Source organism: Drosophila miranda, chromosome 2, assembly GCF_003369915.1.
Source record: "Drosophila miranda strain MSH22 chromosome 2, D.miranda_PacBio2.1, whole genome shotgun sequence".
NCBI lineage: Eukaryota > Metazoa > Arthropoda > Insecta > Diptera > Drosophilidae > Drosophila > Drosophila miranda.
The window spans coordinates 4,827,565-4,842,740 of NC_046675.1; the positions used below are offsets into that span (position 1 = coordinate 4,827,565).

Genomic DNA, 15,176 nt, shown 5'->3' on the forward strand with positions numbered 1-15,176 from the left:
GAGAATGAGGTCCAAGTCTCCTTTCACTTCTTTTAGGGGCAGACACCCAACTCTTCGACAGCCTTTCATTTCAATTAGAGCGCTTTCTGGTGATTAAGCTCTCTGCTAATATGAGAGCAATAAAAATGTATTGAAGATCAATTCCCTCGGCTCTCGCGCACACATGCCACAAATGCCACAGACTATCTGGCAGATGCGGCCGTCGGCCTGTTCTGTTGGCGACCCACTCTTCGCACTCCACCGCCACTCCAGCGGTTGCCAATCTGGAAGCCCCATGGGTGCTGGCTTTGCGCCTTGTTGCATTTAATTGAGGCGATTGGCTTACAATGCGTGCGCCCGGGGCAACCAGGAAGCAAGCTTCGAGCCAGCAATTTGCCATGGATACGGCAGATACAAGGAGGGGAGGGGCAGGGTTTGGGGGGGTTACCGGTTGACAGTGTTGCTTTGATCAGCAGCTGGAAAATCAGTTGCCATCGATTGGTGCAAAGAGAACTTTGCGGCACTTGCCGCCACCATCCATCAGCCATCGACCGATGCATCTCCCATCTCTGATCGGAGTTGGAGGCCTGCGTGAGGGGCACAAATTAATGCCCAGCTTGGGCTGGCTTTCTGTGTCAATTATATTAATGCATGCTACTGGCTACTGGATCTACTGGAGAGCATCTTTTCCCATCTGGCAGAGCATCTTCCTATCTGGCGACCATCTATATCTATCCGGCTGCTGGTCCAAGTATCTGGCACATTATGTCATGCCGACAGTCGGCGTGCGTTTATTGTTTCCTCAGATCTATGCCGCTCTGCTTCGCTTTGGTTCCGCATCTTTTTCCCAGAGTGTGACTGAAGAGCGGGCCCAGGCCTAACGAGCCCCCCAAACCCGACAGCTCTCTGGCGCTGTTGGCCGCCATCTCCCGTGGTGTCTTGAACAAGTTGTTAGTTCATTAGTTACATGTGAAAAGCGGCTGGAATATAAGCAGCAGCAGTAGCTAAAGTTCTTTAGTCTCCACTTTTGGTAAACGGCTGCTGCTACATTGCGGCTCAATCCTTGACCCACTTTGGCGCAATAGAAATAAAAATATACGTATACGTATACGTATACGTATGTGGCTGTACATGACCCCAAGACTGACGTCAATGGGGAAGGGCTGAAGGAGTCTACTGGTTTTAGGCGCTGTCAAGGATAAAAGGACGTGGCCACTACATTAAGACTTTTATGGGCGTAGACAAATCCAAGTTTTGGGATAAATAGAAGGATTCCCCAGCTCCTGAATGGCTAAAGACAACCTAAGCTCAGTCTTGGTATAAAAACGGCATAGCTTCTGTATTTTATTCTCTATACCAAGCAAAATATTTGATTACCTATAGAATAATAGCTTTCCTGATGAAAATTATTGCCCTTGTAAAGATAACGTTTGTATCTGCTCCAACAGAACTTTCTGTCATATTAATATCGCTGACAGGCCCGTCAAGATAGCATTGATACACAACATGATCCAGATTGCAGCCAACTGTCCGATCAGATCTCAGTGTGGAGCCGGAAATGACAGAACAGTCGTGCGAGTGAAGCGATTTGTGTGTCAGCCTCAAATCAAAAGGGGAACATGCAAAGCCATTTAAACAGGAGGCAGTCTCGTGTCGGGCCTGCGGCGATTTCCATTAAATGCAATTGTGGCTCTTAAGTGCTAAATTGCTTGGCCCACAGCCACACCACACCACACCCCCTGTGACGAGTGCCACTTAGATACTTAGATAGGTTTCATCCTTCACTCACCTGTAGTGCAATGGGCGCCAGCCCTCGTAGAGCTTGAGGGGCCGATCTGTGGGCTTAGTGCTGTTATCGAGGACTTCCGTGGGCGGCTTGGGCACGGGTATTATGTCACCCACGGGTGGAGCCAGCGCCATCTTCGTCTCCGTCTCCACGACCGGAGGCGGCTTGGGCGGGGCATTGAGGCTTAGCCATCCAGCAGTCTCGATGGGCGTGGCATTCACCTCGGGATGGTGAGCGGTGATGCAACTGTAAGGCAAAAAAGAGTTGCAAAGCAAACAAATCAATTCGGGTTCATTTATGCAAAGTGCTGCTCCTCCGGTCACACCCACAAATCCATCCTCCAGCTCCAATTTTGACCCTTCCGCACCTCGAAATGCGTCAGGCTCAGAAGAAGAGTCCGGAGGCGGCAAAAGGAAACGCATAAATTGCTTTCACTTTCGAAAATGAGGTCATGTCGCGTTCGACTGCCAATTAGCACGCTTGCCAAAACGTTTAGCAGAATGCAAAACCAAGCAAATACCAGACAGACCAAATTACCGAATACCGCACCCGTAAAAGGTGGAAAATGATTTCGATTTGGGCCCTTTTACTCACCCGGGACTGGCTTCCGTTGGGGGCGAGACGCCTTGCCGGGCCACGAAGTAGGTGATGGCTATGGAGAAGAGCAGCGCCACAATCATAATGAAGGCCGAGATGATCAGGCAGGCCCTGGAGACATACACGCCCGTCGGCGGTCCATTGAAAACGTACTTCTGGCCATTCTTGGTCTTGAGCTGACCGCCTGAAAGGAGAGAGAGAGAGAAACATTGGAGAGAGCTATAACTTTAGTGATCTATCAAGGGAGAGAGAGGTATAACTTTATTGGCTGTCAGATTTCTTAACGCGCCCACAAATTTATGCCCATCGTTTTACGATCAGGGGCCATAAAGTTTATGTTTTGTCCAATTAATTGAATGTTTTCAGTGCATTCAAAATTTGTTTATAGATTTCTTTGTTTCGATTTCTGTTCGAAATGCCCGGCATGCCGATGCATCATGCGAATGGGCGGCCTGTAAACACTTAATGGCAACATCAAACTGATTTATGGCATAATCTAAGCACCAGTTGGAGGGGGAGAGTGCGTGGAAATTAAAAATTGTTAACAGACCATTTAGCGGGGTGTCGACAACGTCTTCTGCCCCGCGGTGCATCCGCGAAGAGAGTCCCCCCAACTTCTTTGCTCTTCTTTATGGCGAAAATTCAAAGCTGAGTGAAAATTAATGTTTGGCTCATTTCTTAGAGCCAAGGAGAACCGACTTGGTCGGGCCTGGACGCATACAAATGATCACAGTGCTTAAAAATAGTCTGCGGATACTTGTCTTTAATTTTTACCATATTTATTTTGTAGATACTTCTACGAAAAGATGTTGAGACTAAGATAAAATTTATTGAATTACTGCAGGTGATGTAATTTCAAAAAGTATGCGTAACACAGTGCTCGAAATAAGTGTGAGATCACCTGATAAGCTGTGGAATACATACATTCCATGGCAATGATAAGCACAGGAAAACTTGCAATCACTTCAAGATGATAAAGAATACGAGTACGGGGTATTGTTATGCGGAAGTAAACAATATCTCGAAAAGAACTTATCTCGAATGCCAGCATATACATATACTTATGCTTGCCACTGTGGGCCGACGATTGGGAGCAAAAATAGTAGCACGTGCTGAGAATTTTCAATTACCCGATTACCATTTCTCGCTGGCCTTCAAAGAGAGAGGCCTCACAGCTTTTTATGATGTGTGCGCATGGCACTTTTATAGGAAAGGCGGAGGCCCAGGCCCAAGCAAATGGGAAAGAAATGCCCCTCAGAATGTCAGTGACTCTTTCGATGGATGGCTGCTTTTAATTAAATTTCACAAAGAGGTTCGAAACGTTTCGTGGAAAGGCTGCCTGCCCGCCCGCCGTAACTTTCTAACACGCTTTCCTCTCGCACGCTGTCCCACCTGTTGCAATGCATCTGCGGTTCATCTAAGGGGGCACCGCAGCCACATCTGCCCCCCAGAACCTTCCCCATCTGGCTTTGATCTTCGGCCACAGGGAAATGGTATTTATGTGGCATGCCCCGAAAATAAGACCGCCACCTGCAGCTGTGAGGTGATTAGAGAGCCCAGAGATCGCGTGCTCGTTCGCCTTTGACGGAGTTCTGATAAATCAGTTGTCAAGAACTATAACTCAGTGATAGCAACGCCCTGTTTGCTCTGCCCGCTGAAAGCTTTTCACGATTTTCCCCCGTGTTCCCAGATTTCCCAGTTCCCCAGTTTTTACTTTTATTTATTGTTTGTTTAGTTTTGCTCTCCACAGAGTGGGAGGTGCTGGAAATTTCATTTCTGATGAACACATGACGAACCTCTGGTCTCCATCTGATCTTGTCGTGCCCCACCTGTGTGTGTCTGATGCGTTGCTTTATTAACAGCGGGAGCCTAAGCACTCCATCCCACCCCGATTCACAGCCAGAGACATGGTGATTTAATATTCATAAGTCGAAGTTTAAGTAGCATCAAGCGACAATAAAACATTCAAATTAAGTTCCAGACGCCACATTTTGTGAATGAATTTCACATATACTGGTGTCTGCATGTGGGTGTCATGCGTGAGGCGCCACCAAACATTGGATCAAAACGCCCACGGGGCCCGACCTTAATGTGGGAATGCCGAACCCGTAAAATTTAACAAAAATGGTTAATGAAAATACTAATTCGAAAGTTGGGATCATCTGGATTGTACATATAAAACACAATCATCATAGAGATGTTCTTTTGATGATTTCAAATCCATATCCAGATTATGTAAGGCCAAGAACCGACTTCGTAGTCATTAAAGAACCAACCTGTAAAATTTTGTATGTTTCTTTATTTATTTTTTACGACTATATCATAGACTCTATTTCAAGACTGAAAAAATATAAGCATAAATTTTGAAACATACCCAAAAATCTGTCCTTTGATATATAATCGAAATGGAAACGTTTTCTAATATTTTTCGTATCATCAAATTTGAAATTACGCAATTTCGTAACGAATCCACGGAACGTACCACCCCCAACCGGGTCGGAGGATGCGGATGCGGATGATGCCAATGCCGATGAGGAGCAGGGTGGTGGTGGTGGTGGTGGTGATGATAATGAAGCTGAAGCGGAAGCGGGTGCTGCTGCAGATGGAGCTGTAGATGTTGTGGTGGGCGCGTATATTGCAGATGCCATTAGGGGCATTTGTATCTTGGGATTGGTATAGGATATGATGGCTGCATGGGATAAGAGGGAGTAGAAGAAAAAACAGATAGGAAGCTGAATTTAAAGCCAAATGAATTTGAAAGCAGGTGAAATGGTTTTGATTAATACTCGTATTATTAACATTAAATGGAATGCGAAGGGAAATGAGAACAGAACATGTGTAAATGTAAGGGAAAATGAAAAGCCTAGGGGAAACTATGGGGTGTGTGTGCAATCGCTGAAGCAGAGCAGCAGCAGCCAATCAGCCACAATTTCCAATTGAAAGACATTTAATCAAATTGACGCCACCGCTGCCACAGCGTGGGGGTAAGGTGGTGTCTGCTCTGTGGCATGGGGTAATCGGGGCAGTGGGAATGGTAATGGTAATGGTAATGGTATGTGCAAATGGGGAATGAAAATGCGTTCATCAGAGCACGTGTCGCGGCAGGGGGGGCTCTATATACCCATTCCCACTCCCCCCCCCCCCTCCGCTCTACTGACGGTATTTGTTGATTTTTTGAATCGATCTCCGATTGGCGGCGCCCAATTGTTGAAAAATATTGCTAAAAATACAGCCAAATGTGCAATTGTACATGAGATGAGTCCCGCGGTTGAGTGTGTGTCAGCGGTTCGGTGTTATTCAACTTTGCCAGATCGGCAACTATTCTATAATTAGCCGGCTATAAGGAAATCTTTATACTCGAATGATTTTTGTACATTTATAGAAGAACAATAGATGGGGCGGGAAGTGTTGCCACTGATGAATGGACCTGACGATACCCTACCTTCAGATGTTCAAGCTATTAGCACGTTAATCTTTCAAGACGATGTTTGTGTTGGGTATTAGCCTTATATGTTACTCGAATTCTTATGATATCCATAATCATATTCATATTCCTAAATGTTAGCACATTTCAACATCTCTTCCACATCAAAGTGATCTCCGGACTCGTTTCCGACATCCCAAGACCCCAGAATCCAACCACAAACCACACCATGAATCATCGAATCAGTGGATCACTGAAATGAAACGAAATGCCCAACCAACACCTTCTACGCTGAATTGACCCCCCTGGTCAGCCCGTCCCAAGACCCATAGAGGTTTTATTATACCAGTTCTGGTTTTGGTGTGGCTCGCTTTTGCTTTTGCTTTTGCTTTTGCTGAGGGGCTATTAAACGAAATCGAAATCGAATAACGAACGCAACTTGAGTGCGGCAACTGTTTGCATTTCGCACACACAGTAGATCGTTTTACACGAAATTAATTTCGGTTTGTTGGCTGATCGTATTACCCGCAGAAGGGGACCATGGACTGGGGTACTCCCAGTATCTTAATGACTCAATCATGCGTTAAATGCCAAAAACATGGCTAAGCATGTACATAAAACGAATACACAGATAGACGATTGTATGTTTTAACAAGAGTTCAATAACAGCCAACGATAATATTTGATTATTCGACTTTGAACTTGGGAATTGCTTTTGGAAAACCCAAAGGAAGTTGATCACATTTGTGGTTTGGCAAAGAGGAGAAATAATATGTCGAAAATACTTCGAATATTGCTATTTCTCAAGCGGGTTTTAATGTGTTCTGAAGAGTGCCAATCAAAAACCAGCCCAAAAATATTGTTCTTCTATCAAAGTGTGTTTGAAAAAGAGTAATAATACACGGAATACAGTGGAAGAAAGTCCATACACTTATAGGATTTCATTGCTTAAAGGGAGTTCCATGTGCTAATTTCCCTGGGGATTTTTTAAGCTTTCGTAGAGTGCTCAGATATTGTTATTATGTCTAAGTGTGATTGAAAAAGAGCCATTATACACAGAATACAGTGGAAGAAAGTCCATTCACTTATAGGATTTCATTGCTTATAGGGGAGTTCTATGTTGAAAGTAGTTTTCGTAGGTTTTAAGGAAGCATTTGCTCTACTTAAAGAGCGCCAATCCAAAACTAGCCCAAAAATATTGTTCATCTGTCGAAGTGTGATTGAAAAAGAGCCATTATACATAGAATCAGTTCATTCCCTTATGAGATTTCATTGCTTATAAGGGAGTTCCATATTTAAAAGAGTTTTCGTAGGTTTTAGGTAAGCATTTGTTCAAATAACGATAGAATTTTGGTTCTATTGCGCAATCCCTTCAGTGATTTCATTCATCAAACATTAGTTTATGCATATTTATAAACGGGAACTGCCTTTGCAAAGACCCACCACAGAACACCTCGTCTCGTACAACAAATGTTTCATTGTGAAAGACCCTACATGAGGGGACACAGGAACTCTTATCGGTTGCCCCTCCCCCCAGGTGCACACTCGCTCGACACTTAATTGCAAAGAAATTGTCGCATTTACGTCACGAAACTGCTTTCTTCGGCCATCGCCACTCACTGTTCCCCGTCCCCTTTCCCGTTCCCGTTCCCATTTCCCAGCCCATATCTTATCTGCAACATCGGAGTCACGGCGAGACAAACAAACGTTTCGTTTCAGTGTTCCTGCTTTTGTTGTTGTTAATTGTGCATGTTGGAGCATGTTTGAGGAGCCCTCTCTCTCCTTCTCTCGCTCCCTCTTCCTCCCTCTTCACACCTTCAAGCAGTGCAATTCAATTTGATTTTCGTTCGCTGTCTGCCAGGCCGAGTGTGTGTCATATTTAATGATAACCCATTTTCACTTCCCCCCCGCCCCCCTCTGAAAACTCCGGGCAAAGGGTGGCAGGAATGTAGGTTACATAAACAACTTCTGGTCATGCTTACAAGTGCCTTTCTTTGAGTTGCTTAATGGCCCAAAAGATGCCCGATCTCCGATAGCCGTCGATGACGAAGGGCCCTTCTCTCTCTCTCTTGGAAGGAGGTCACTCTTTGTGCGGGTCTCGAGTTCTTTCATGAATGCTCACCATATGCCAGGGATCTGTCTGCATTTTTTGCATTTCCTTTGCAATTTAATTCCTCGCTGACCCAATTCTTCTCCCTGAGCATTTCTGCATTCATAATTCATTATTCATTATTCACACAAGAGCAAATCTGTCGCCTTGCATAGGGAAAGATGTCGCTCAGACGAGGCTGAGGAGTGCAGAAGACACAGACATATGGCATCTGGTTTTTGGGTCATCTCAAGAGAAAGGCATACCAGTGCCCGATTGGGCGAAAATGTCTTTTAATTGGCAAGCAATTAGGCGGCTAAATAAAAACTACTTTATATGGCCGCCCAAATGTCTGGCCTAACAAACAAAACAAAAAACAATAACTAATGTTTAAACCGCTTCGCATTGTCAATTGCTAAAAGTTGACACAGAGAAAGAGGGGGGCAGGCAGGAGGGCATTCAATTGTGGCAGAGTTGAGTGAACTTTGGCTAGAACGTGTCGAGGAACTTGAATGGAGTCTCTCTATCTCTCTCTCTCTCTCTTTTCCCATTTTGCATGTCTCTAATGAACCATTCAGCCGCTCTGCAGAGGGGGGAAGGCAAAAAGAACTGATTCGAGGGTGTGGAGATTCCGCGGAAATGTCAGCCCACAGGCCCATACATAACTCATGGAACTCCAATTGGAAATTAGAAATGTTGCATGCAACGAGGTAATAAACAATTCATTTGTTGTCTCATCAAGCGAGCAACAAAACTCCAAACAAAACTCTCGTGAAACGACACACAAAAAAAGAGCCCTGAAAATTGAGATCCAAATTGTTTATTTGACTTTTCTTTTCTTTGTGGGTCTTAAAGGCCTTTACTTTGACGCCTCGACGAAAACTGTTTACTTCTCCGAGAGCTTGACCCAACATTTATTTGCTTTGATTTCTGCCGCGTCAAGCTCCGATTCGGGAGAATTTTTTTTGGGCTGAAAGACAAACAAAACTGAAACATTCACAATTTTGAAAGCTGATGAATACTAATGCTTGGAAATCAGTTTATAATGCTGCTGATCCCAATGCTTAGGCTTCCAGTTGGATATTACCATAACCCGCCCGGAATCGGTATTTGGAATTTTATTTTAATATTCAATACTTTCCACTTGGCGAAAAGAAAAGAAATGAAACCGAAAGTGAGAGAAGAACAGCTAATGAAGTCGTCCAGACAATGCAGTTAATTATCCCCCAGATGGGGAATGGGGATGGGGATGGAGTTCCCTTTGGGTCACGTTTCCGGTGCATGAAACCAAAAACCAGTCGCACTATTTGCAGTTACCCAACGGTAGCTAAAAGATTCGGGAAGGGAGATATAATTATAATTATGAGCCACAAGCAGAGGCCCCCCCTGCTCTGTGCAACACATTGTATCAACATGGGGTGGCAGAGCAAGCAAAACTCTGAGATATCCGACAGAACTTGCCACCTCTGCACCTTCCAGGCAGCCAGGCAGGCAGTGCTGCTGATGACAGCATCAGATACACTCGTAGAGGAGAAGCAGTCTGCCGGGGGGCAGCGGGGATGGGAGGCAGCGACAACATTTGGTATCCAAATAGCTTGACTGCCACAAACAGGCCTTGAGACTTAAATGTTTCTGTGCTCCAGCTACAAGTCGCTTGGCTGTGATTTATCATCCACTGTCGTTGACACTGAATGGGGCACTTTGCTCCCCTCTTGCACCTCAGAGCTGTGGCTGCTGCTGCTGCCTGTGGGCGTGTCCATGCCCCATGGATCGTGCAACTCGAAATGCAATTCGTTTCACTCCACAAATTAGCATACGATTATCATTATGCCAGGCAAGGCGCACAGTTCTGCATGTCACAGATCAAGGGAATGGTGCATGAGAGAAGATGGGGAGATGGGGAAACCCTTGGGTGCAGAAAATACGTGTCACTGGAAGAGGTACGGATATGTACGTAATTGCTATTACTTATTGGAGATACTCCAAGAGATTGATCTCTCATTCGACCTACATTCTCCCTATACCATCCCCTCCTCTCTTAGACCTTGCCCCAAATGATGATCTCAATTCCAATCACATTCCGTTCAAACTTTACACCTTGTCCACATTATGCCGAGCACAACCTTCAGTAGCAGCCCCCAAAAAAAAAATGACAAATTAAGCGACACTCGAAAGCGACACCAACCGTACACCGACCGGCACTTGCCGTGCAGTTTTCGAGTGCGGCTAATTTGTAAATTAAATTAGCGCTCAGTCCCATTTGCCACTCCACGCCACGCCAGAGCCTCCACTCGACTCGACTCGACTCGACAACAAAGCAGCCGTCAGTTCGTCTTTCGGGCCATAGTAAACCCCACTCAACCCAATTTTAATTAGACGGCCAAGCCACGAGAAAAAAATAACCTTCCAACGAGTAGGAGACGTTGTTGTGGGTGGAGTTGGAGATCGTTTTGCATGTCGGACAAAACCTCGACAGAAAGCCATAAAAAACTGGACGATATAAAGCCATAAACAAGCCACGCAAAACCTGGCTCGGTTGCTACCTGGAACTGTCAGTGGGACGACGACAATTTCAGGTTGAATAAACTTCAAAGTTGCAAAAAACATACATAGAGAGAATTAAAAAGTATCTATGATGCGTGGCAGGCAGCAGAAGGCAGGGTCTTAGGCAGGGTCTTAGGGCAGGGGTCTGTGCATCTGCCCCCTCATTGCTGCCACGCCACTGGAACGACTCCCCAACAATTCTCAGTTTTAATTATCAACAACACGTAACAGAAAAAAGACTTCGTTTTGTACGATATTTTACAATTAACGAGAAAAAAAGCGTCTGCGTTTTTCCTAAGTTTTTGTTGACTGTTGTATGGCATGCAACGATTTTGATGAGTTTCTGATTTGTTGAGTAAATTGCTTGGAAACAACTTAAGCGCTTTACAATTCGTCGCACTTTTGCAAGTCGACAGAAATTCATTCATTCATTTATTAACAATAAAAGGCCACTTTACAATGAAAATTGAAATGTTGCAATCCCTGAAGCGTTCAAGGGGAAAACTCTCAATGGGGGTATGCACACTTTTGAGTTCTTTATGGGTGTCCTATTCCATACGATTTATTATCTTTTGTTTGGCCAAAGTTTAATTTTAATTCTAGGCTTAATTTTCATTTGCATTTTCCACTTAATATGCAGCAAACATATACCTTTTCTTGGGTCTTATCGAAAGTGGAATATCTGGCGGGCCCAACCCCACAACCCCACCAAATGATTGAATAAATTGGCACGTAAGCAGGCCCCAGCCAAGGGGGTGTAATGACCATAAACCATAATTTCATATAATTAAATAGGTATACTCTTTCCGTTCGGTTTTTTCTCACTCTGTCGGCCTTGATGGGCATTAAACTGTCGCCATAGACAACCCATTATTTGCCATCTATACGGGAATATAATTATATACGAGTATATGTATATTCCTAAATTATTGTTTACTTTGGTAGGCAGGAACTATTCGCAAACAAAATTATTTTTGACTCTTGTTTTTTTCGTAGTTTCCATTTTTTATGGGGTCTCGTTTAATCGGCCGCTGTTTTTGGCTCGCTGCCAAATTATTTTCCTGCTCTCATTTTCACTCGGCTGTTGGCTTTGACATTGTCACGCCTCACGCCTTCTTTTGTGAAAGTATTTTCGAAACATTTTATTTATAATTGCCTGTCAGAAATAGTGGCTGAGGATCTGATGACCTGGCTAATGGCTAATCGGAAAGTGGCTTCCAAGAACTAGACCCGAATTCTTTAGATCTTGTGATCTGGTGGTCTCTTGTAGTGTGATGTATCTCTGCCATTTATCTGCTGCCTTCGGGAGATTGAATCCACGGCTAATTTGAAACCGGCAACACCTCAAACCCTCTCGAGAGCTCGGGCCAGGCCCGAGGGCCCACGCCATCGCACAAGGTCCGTTTTCATTATGAAAATTGATTAATTACGAAGAGGTCAACATTTCCGCTCTTGCCAATTTGGGGTCTAAGCCTGCGGGCGCCAATTATGCGAGTTTCGAGTGTTTCAATTATGAGTTGTGTGTGGGTGGACAGCCTCCACTCAGATCGGAGCAGGGATATGCCTTAATAATGCCCATAAATCTGATATAAAGACCAATGAAACGACGTTTTTATCTGCAAATTGTATCTACAACAAGGCGGAGCTCAGGGACTGGCAGCTGTTCCGCATTATGACGAATGTGAGCCACGTTCTAGGGGCCCCCATAAGTCCAATGCAGCTCAGGTGCCAAGGGGCCCGCGACAATCTATTCAACTACTAAGCGGCCATCTAAAGCCATCTAAGCGCTTCAAATACGTGCCGGCGAGTTCCAGGAGCGGTGCCCCCCAGTCCCCGTCCCCGTCCCAGTCCCAGTCGGATACCATCTTTCGCCTGCAGAGCCGTTTACTTTGATGCATTCCCAATGACGGCGACGGTGACGTTGGCTAAATCACGAACTGCCTCTGGTCTTTTGTGCTGGCTGCAATTTCAGCTAATTTTCGTTACAAAACAGCGCCAGATTTTTGCATGCCCGCTTCGCTTTGCAGCTTGAAGTCTACAACGAAAATCACTTAGCCTCATTTAATATGGCTGCTGACCATTAAAATAAATTATTTAATTTTATTATTGCAGATAAAGCCGAGAAATAATGTGCCTCAAACTCGACCAGGATTTGACAGGGCAGTTGGTCTTAAATGAGATTAAATCAACTAAAAGTTGCTAAAGTTATTCATGGCATTCGCTCAAGATACATGAAACGAATCGTAGATGGAAAATTGAGTGTCAGAAAAGATATGTATAATCGTCAGATTCAGGGCAGCTATAAGTTTTACAATCAAAATTGCACTCAAACAATTATTTCCCAATTTTAAATTAAATAAATCAGCAAAAGGTGTTATTTTTGATTTTACAATACAAATTGGATAATATAAGTTTTTCTGATATTGCTAAATATGATTAAAATACGGATTTTGGTGAATTCTATGTATTAGTATATATTTAGGTAAAATTTGCATCCATAACTCTTACTGACGGTCCCCGGATTTGAGAGTCATTTCTTCACATTTATTTTATGGAATTTATTTAGAAAATAGGACTTATTCAAAGACCATCCACTAAAACTTTCTCTTATAGAAGTTTGGCAATACTGCCACCCAAGTACGCTGCGCTTGCGCATAAAACAATGCCTAGCCATCTAAGCGATTACCCAGTGTTCTCTCTTTCGAATCGGGTTTGAAACGCCTTAGATAAAATATGTCAACAGCAATTGGCGCTACTGCAAATTGATTTTAATTGTATGCACAAGAGCGCCAGTCCAGCTCCAGGCCAGCGCCAGTCCAGCGGCAGCTGACGTCATTTCCATGACTCGATGATTGGCGGCGGCAGCGGCAATCGTAATCGTTTCTGAGGCATGCCCAGAGTCAAACCGGCAAGACGCCAATGCAAATAAACGGGCAGCCAGCATACGAGTATTTGCAGAATTGGCCAACGCCAGTTGTTGGCCAAGTCAAAGCCAAAAAACAATTTAAATGCAAATCACGTGTTCCTCTTAATGCACTTGATCAATGGGCTGGGCAATTGGCTGGAAACGATTCCCGCCTGAACTTGGACCACAAATGGAGAGAAAAATAGAAAATAGAAAAGAAAATCTAAATGGAAATGAAATTGCCAAGCGGCTGGCAATGAAAACTGACATTTGAGGGAAATGCGGCCAGTAGGTAGAAAAATAGATTGAAAAACCATTTATTTCCATTGACTGCCCAAGGAATTGTGTCAATCGATTGGAATGACTTGGAGAACCTTTTAGCCATCGATCTTCGGCTTAGTACGAGTATCTCGTCGTATCGAATGTCCCAGACATTCCGACATTGAACCGAAAATTGAGCAACTTCAGATGCATTTTCCATGTCATGTAATTGAACACCTCACTCACAGAATGAGATACTTAAACGAAAAGCTGCTCGGCAACAAGTCCAACTCGTTTTCATATCTCTTAATGTGTATCTCTTTATAGAATCTGTCATAAGCAAGAGGTGTTGGGCTTAACGCCTTCATTCCACGTCTTCTTCACGAGGTTTATGCAAATCCCGATAGCTTATCAAGTCCCATTATGTATGCAAATGGGCATCTAGTTCTGGCCCAAATGGTGTGTTGGGAGAGGTCAAGTTGAAGACCAAACACAAATGGGAGCACTTGAATGGGAGGGAAGGTCAACGCTGGGGAGAGTCGTGGCTCGGATACCCTGTAAGGGGATTGCCGGCGGCGGGATATGGTGTGGGATTGAGATCAAGGTACTTTTGAGGCACAACTTTGGGAATAACACACTTAAGATCATCTCATTCCTCCTTCTAAAACGGCTAAATATCTTTAAGAGACTTCTCCATCTTTAAGGGGTGTTTCTTTCCTTCCTTCCAGACAAATATGCCCTTTATCTCCAAGCATTTTGCATATAAATCCAACAACTGTTGGTCATAAATTTTCGCCTAGTTTGCTGTCGTCATTGTTTGCTCGGCCTGTACAAAAAACTATGAACAATGAAAAATAGAGACACATGCAGGGAAAAATTTATGGGTCATAGCCCTGGCAAGGTCAATCGGAAAGCGAACCCAAGCATGCCCACTAATTCAGTGCCTGATTTGTCTACCCTGTAGATTTTATTATTATTTTTAATTACATTTTTCGGCGATAAATACCGGCATTAAAAAGTGTTTAATTACAATATGATGGCGCGCACTTGGGGTTTGGCTGTAAGACAATGTATTTTCACAGCTGCGAAGTGTGTTTTCTTTTTCAAATTAAGGCAAATAAATTCTTGTGAATTCCACAAACAAACGATCCACAAACAGAGCAGAGAGAGAGAGAGATCTTCAGACAGACACAAGGAATGAGAGCCCGATCCTAAGGCCAGGGCCAGGGCCAGCCCCAGTGGCAGGAAAGATATATGTATTTATTGTGATTTTTGTCTGGTACTCGGCAGAATTCCTGGAATCAAATTCATGGCTTCGACTCAACAGAAAAATTTATTATCATTTTGTGGCTTTTTGCTGGAAACGTGATCAGGGCGGATCCTTTTAAGCGCTGGCGTTGCAGATGACATCATCAGCTTGCCCCAAAAAATATCTCTCTGGTTGATGCCCGCCTTGCACTTTTCGATGCCTGCCCTGGGGCATGCTCAAAGACGCTGCTGCAAGCTGATAATTTATGACAGTTTTTGCCTTCCTCCAAATGAATATTAATTGAAAACCCCTTCCACTAGGTCGTGGCAGCATCAGCAGTCG

General features: G+C 44.1%; 1 protein-coding gene across 4 annotated transcripts in view; it reads right to left on the bottom strand.

Annotated features, from left to right (window-relative positions):
- LOC108156475 (aminopeptidase N) overlaps positions 1-15,176 on the bottom strand; it is a 30,975-nt gene that overhangs the window by 4,398 nt on the left and 11,401 nt on the right. For 2 of the 4 annotated variants that reach the window (XM_033389277.1, XM_017287946.2), the window contains 3 exons: positions 4,737-5,051; positions 2,360-2,546; positions 1,769-2,011 (listed from right to left, as the gene is read on the bottom strand). In XM_033389277.1, coding sequence (XP_033245168.1) covers positions 1,769-2,011; positions 2,360-2,546; positions 4,737-5,051 — 745 coding nt within the window. The remainder of the gene's footprint in view (positions 1-1,768; positions 2,012-2,359; positions 2,547-4,736; positions 5,052-15,176) is intronic. The other 2 variants (XM_017287948.2, XM_017287947.2) reach the window with 1 other exon arrangement.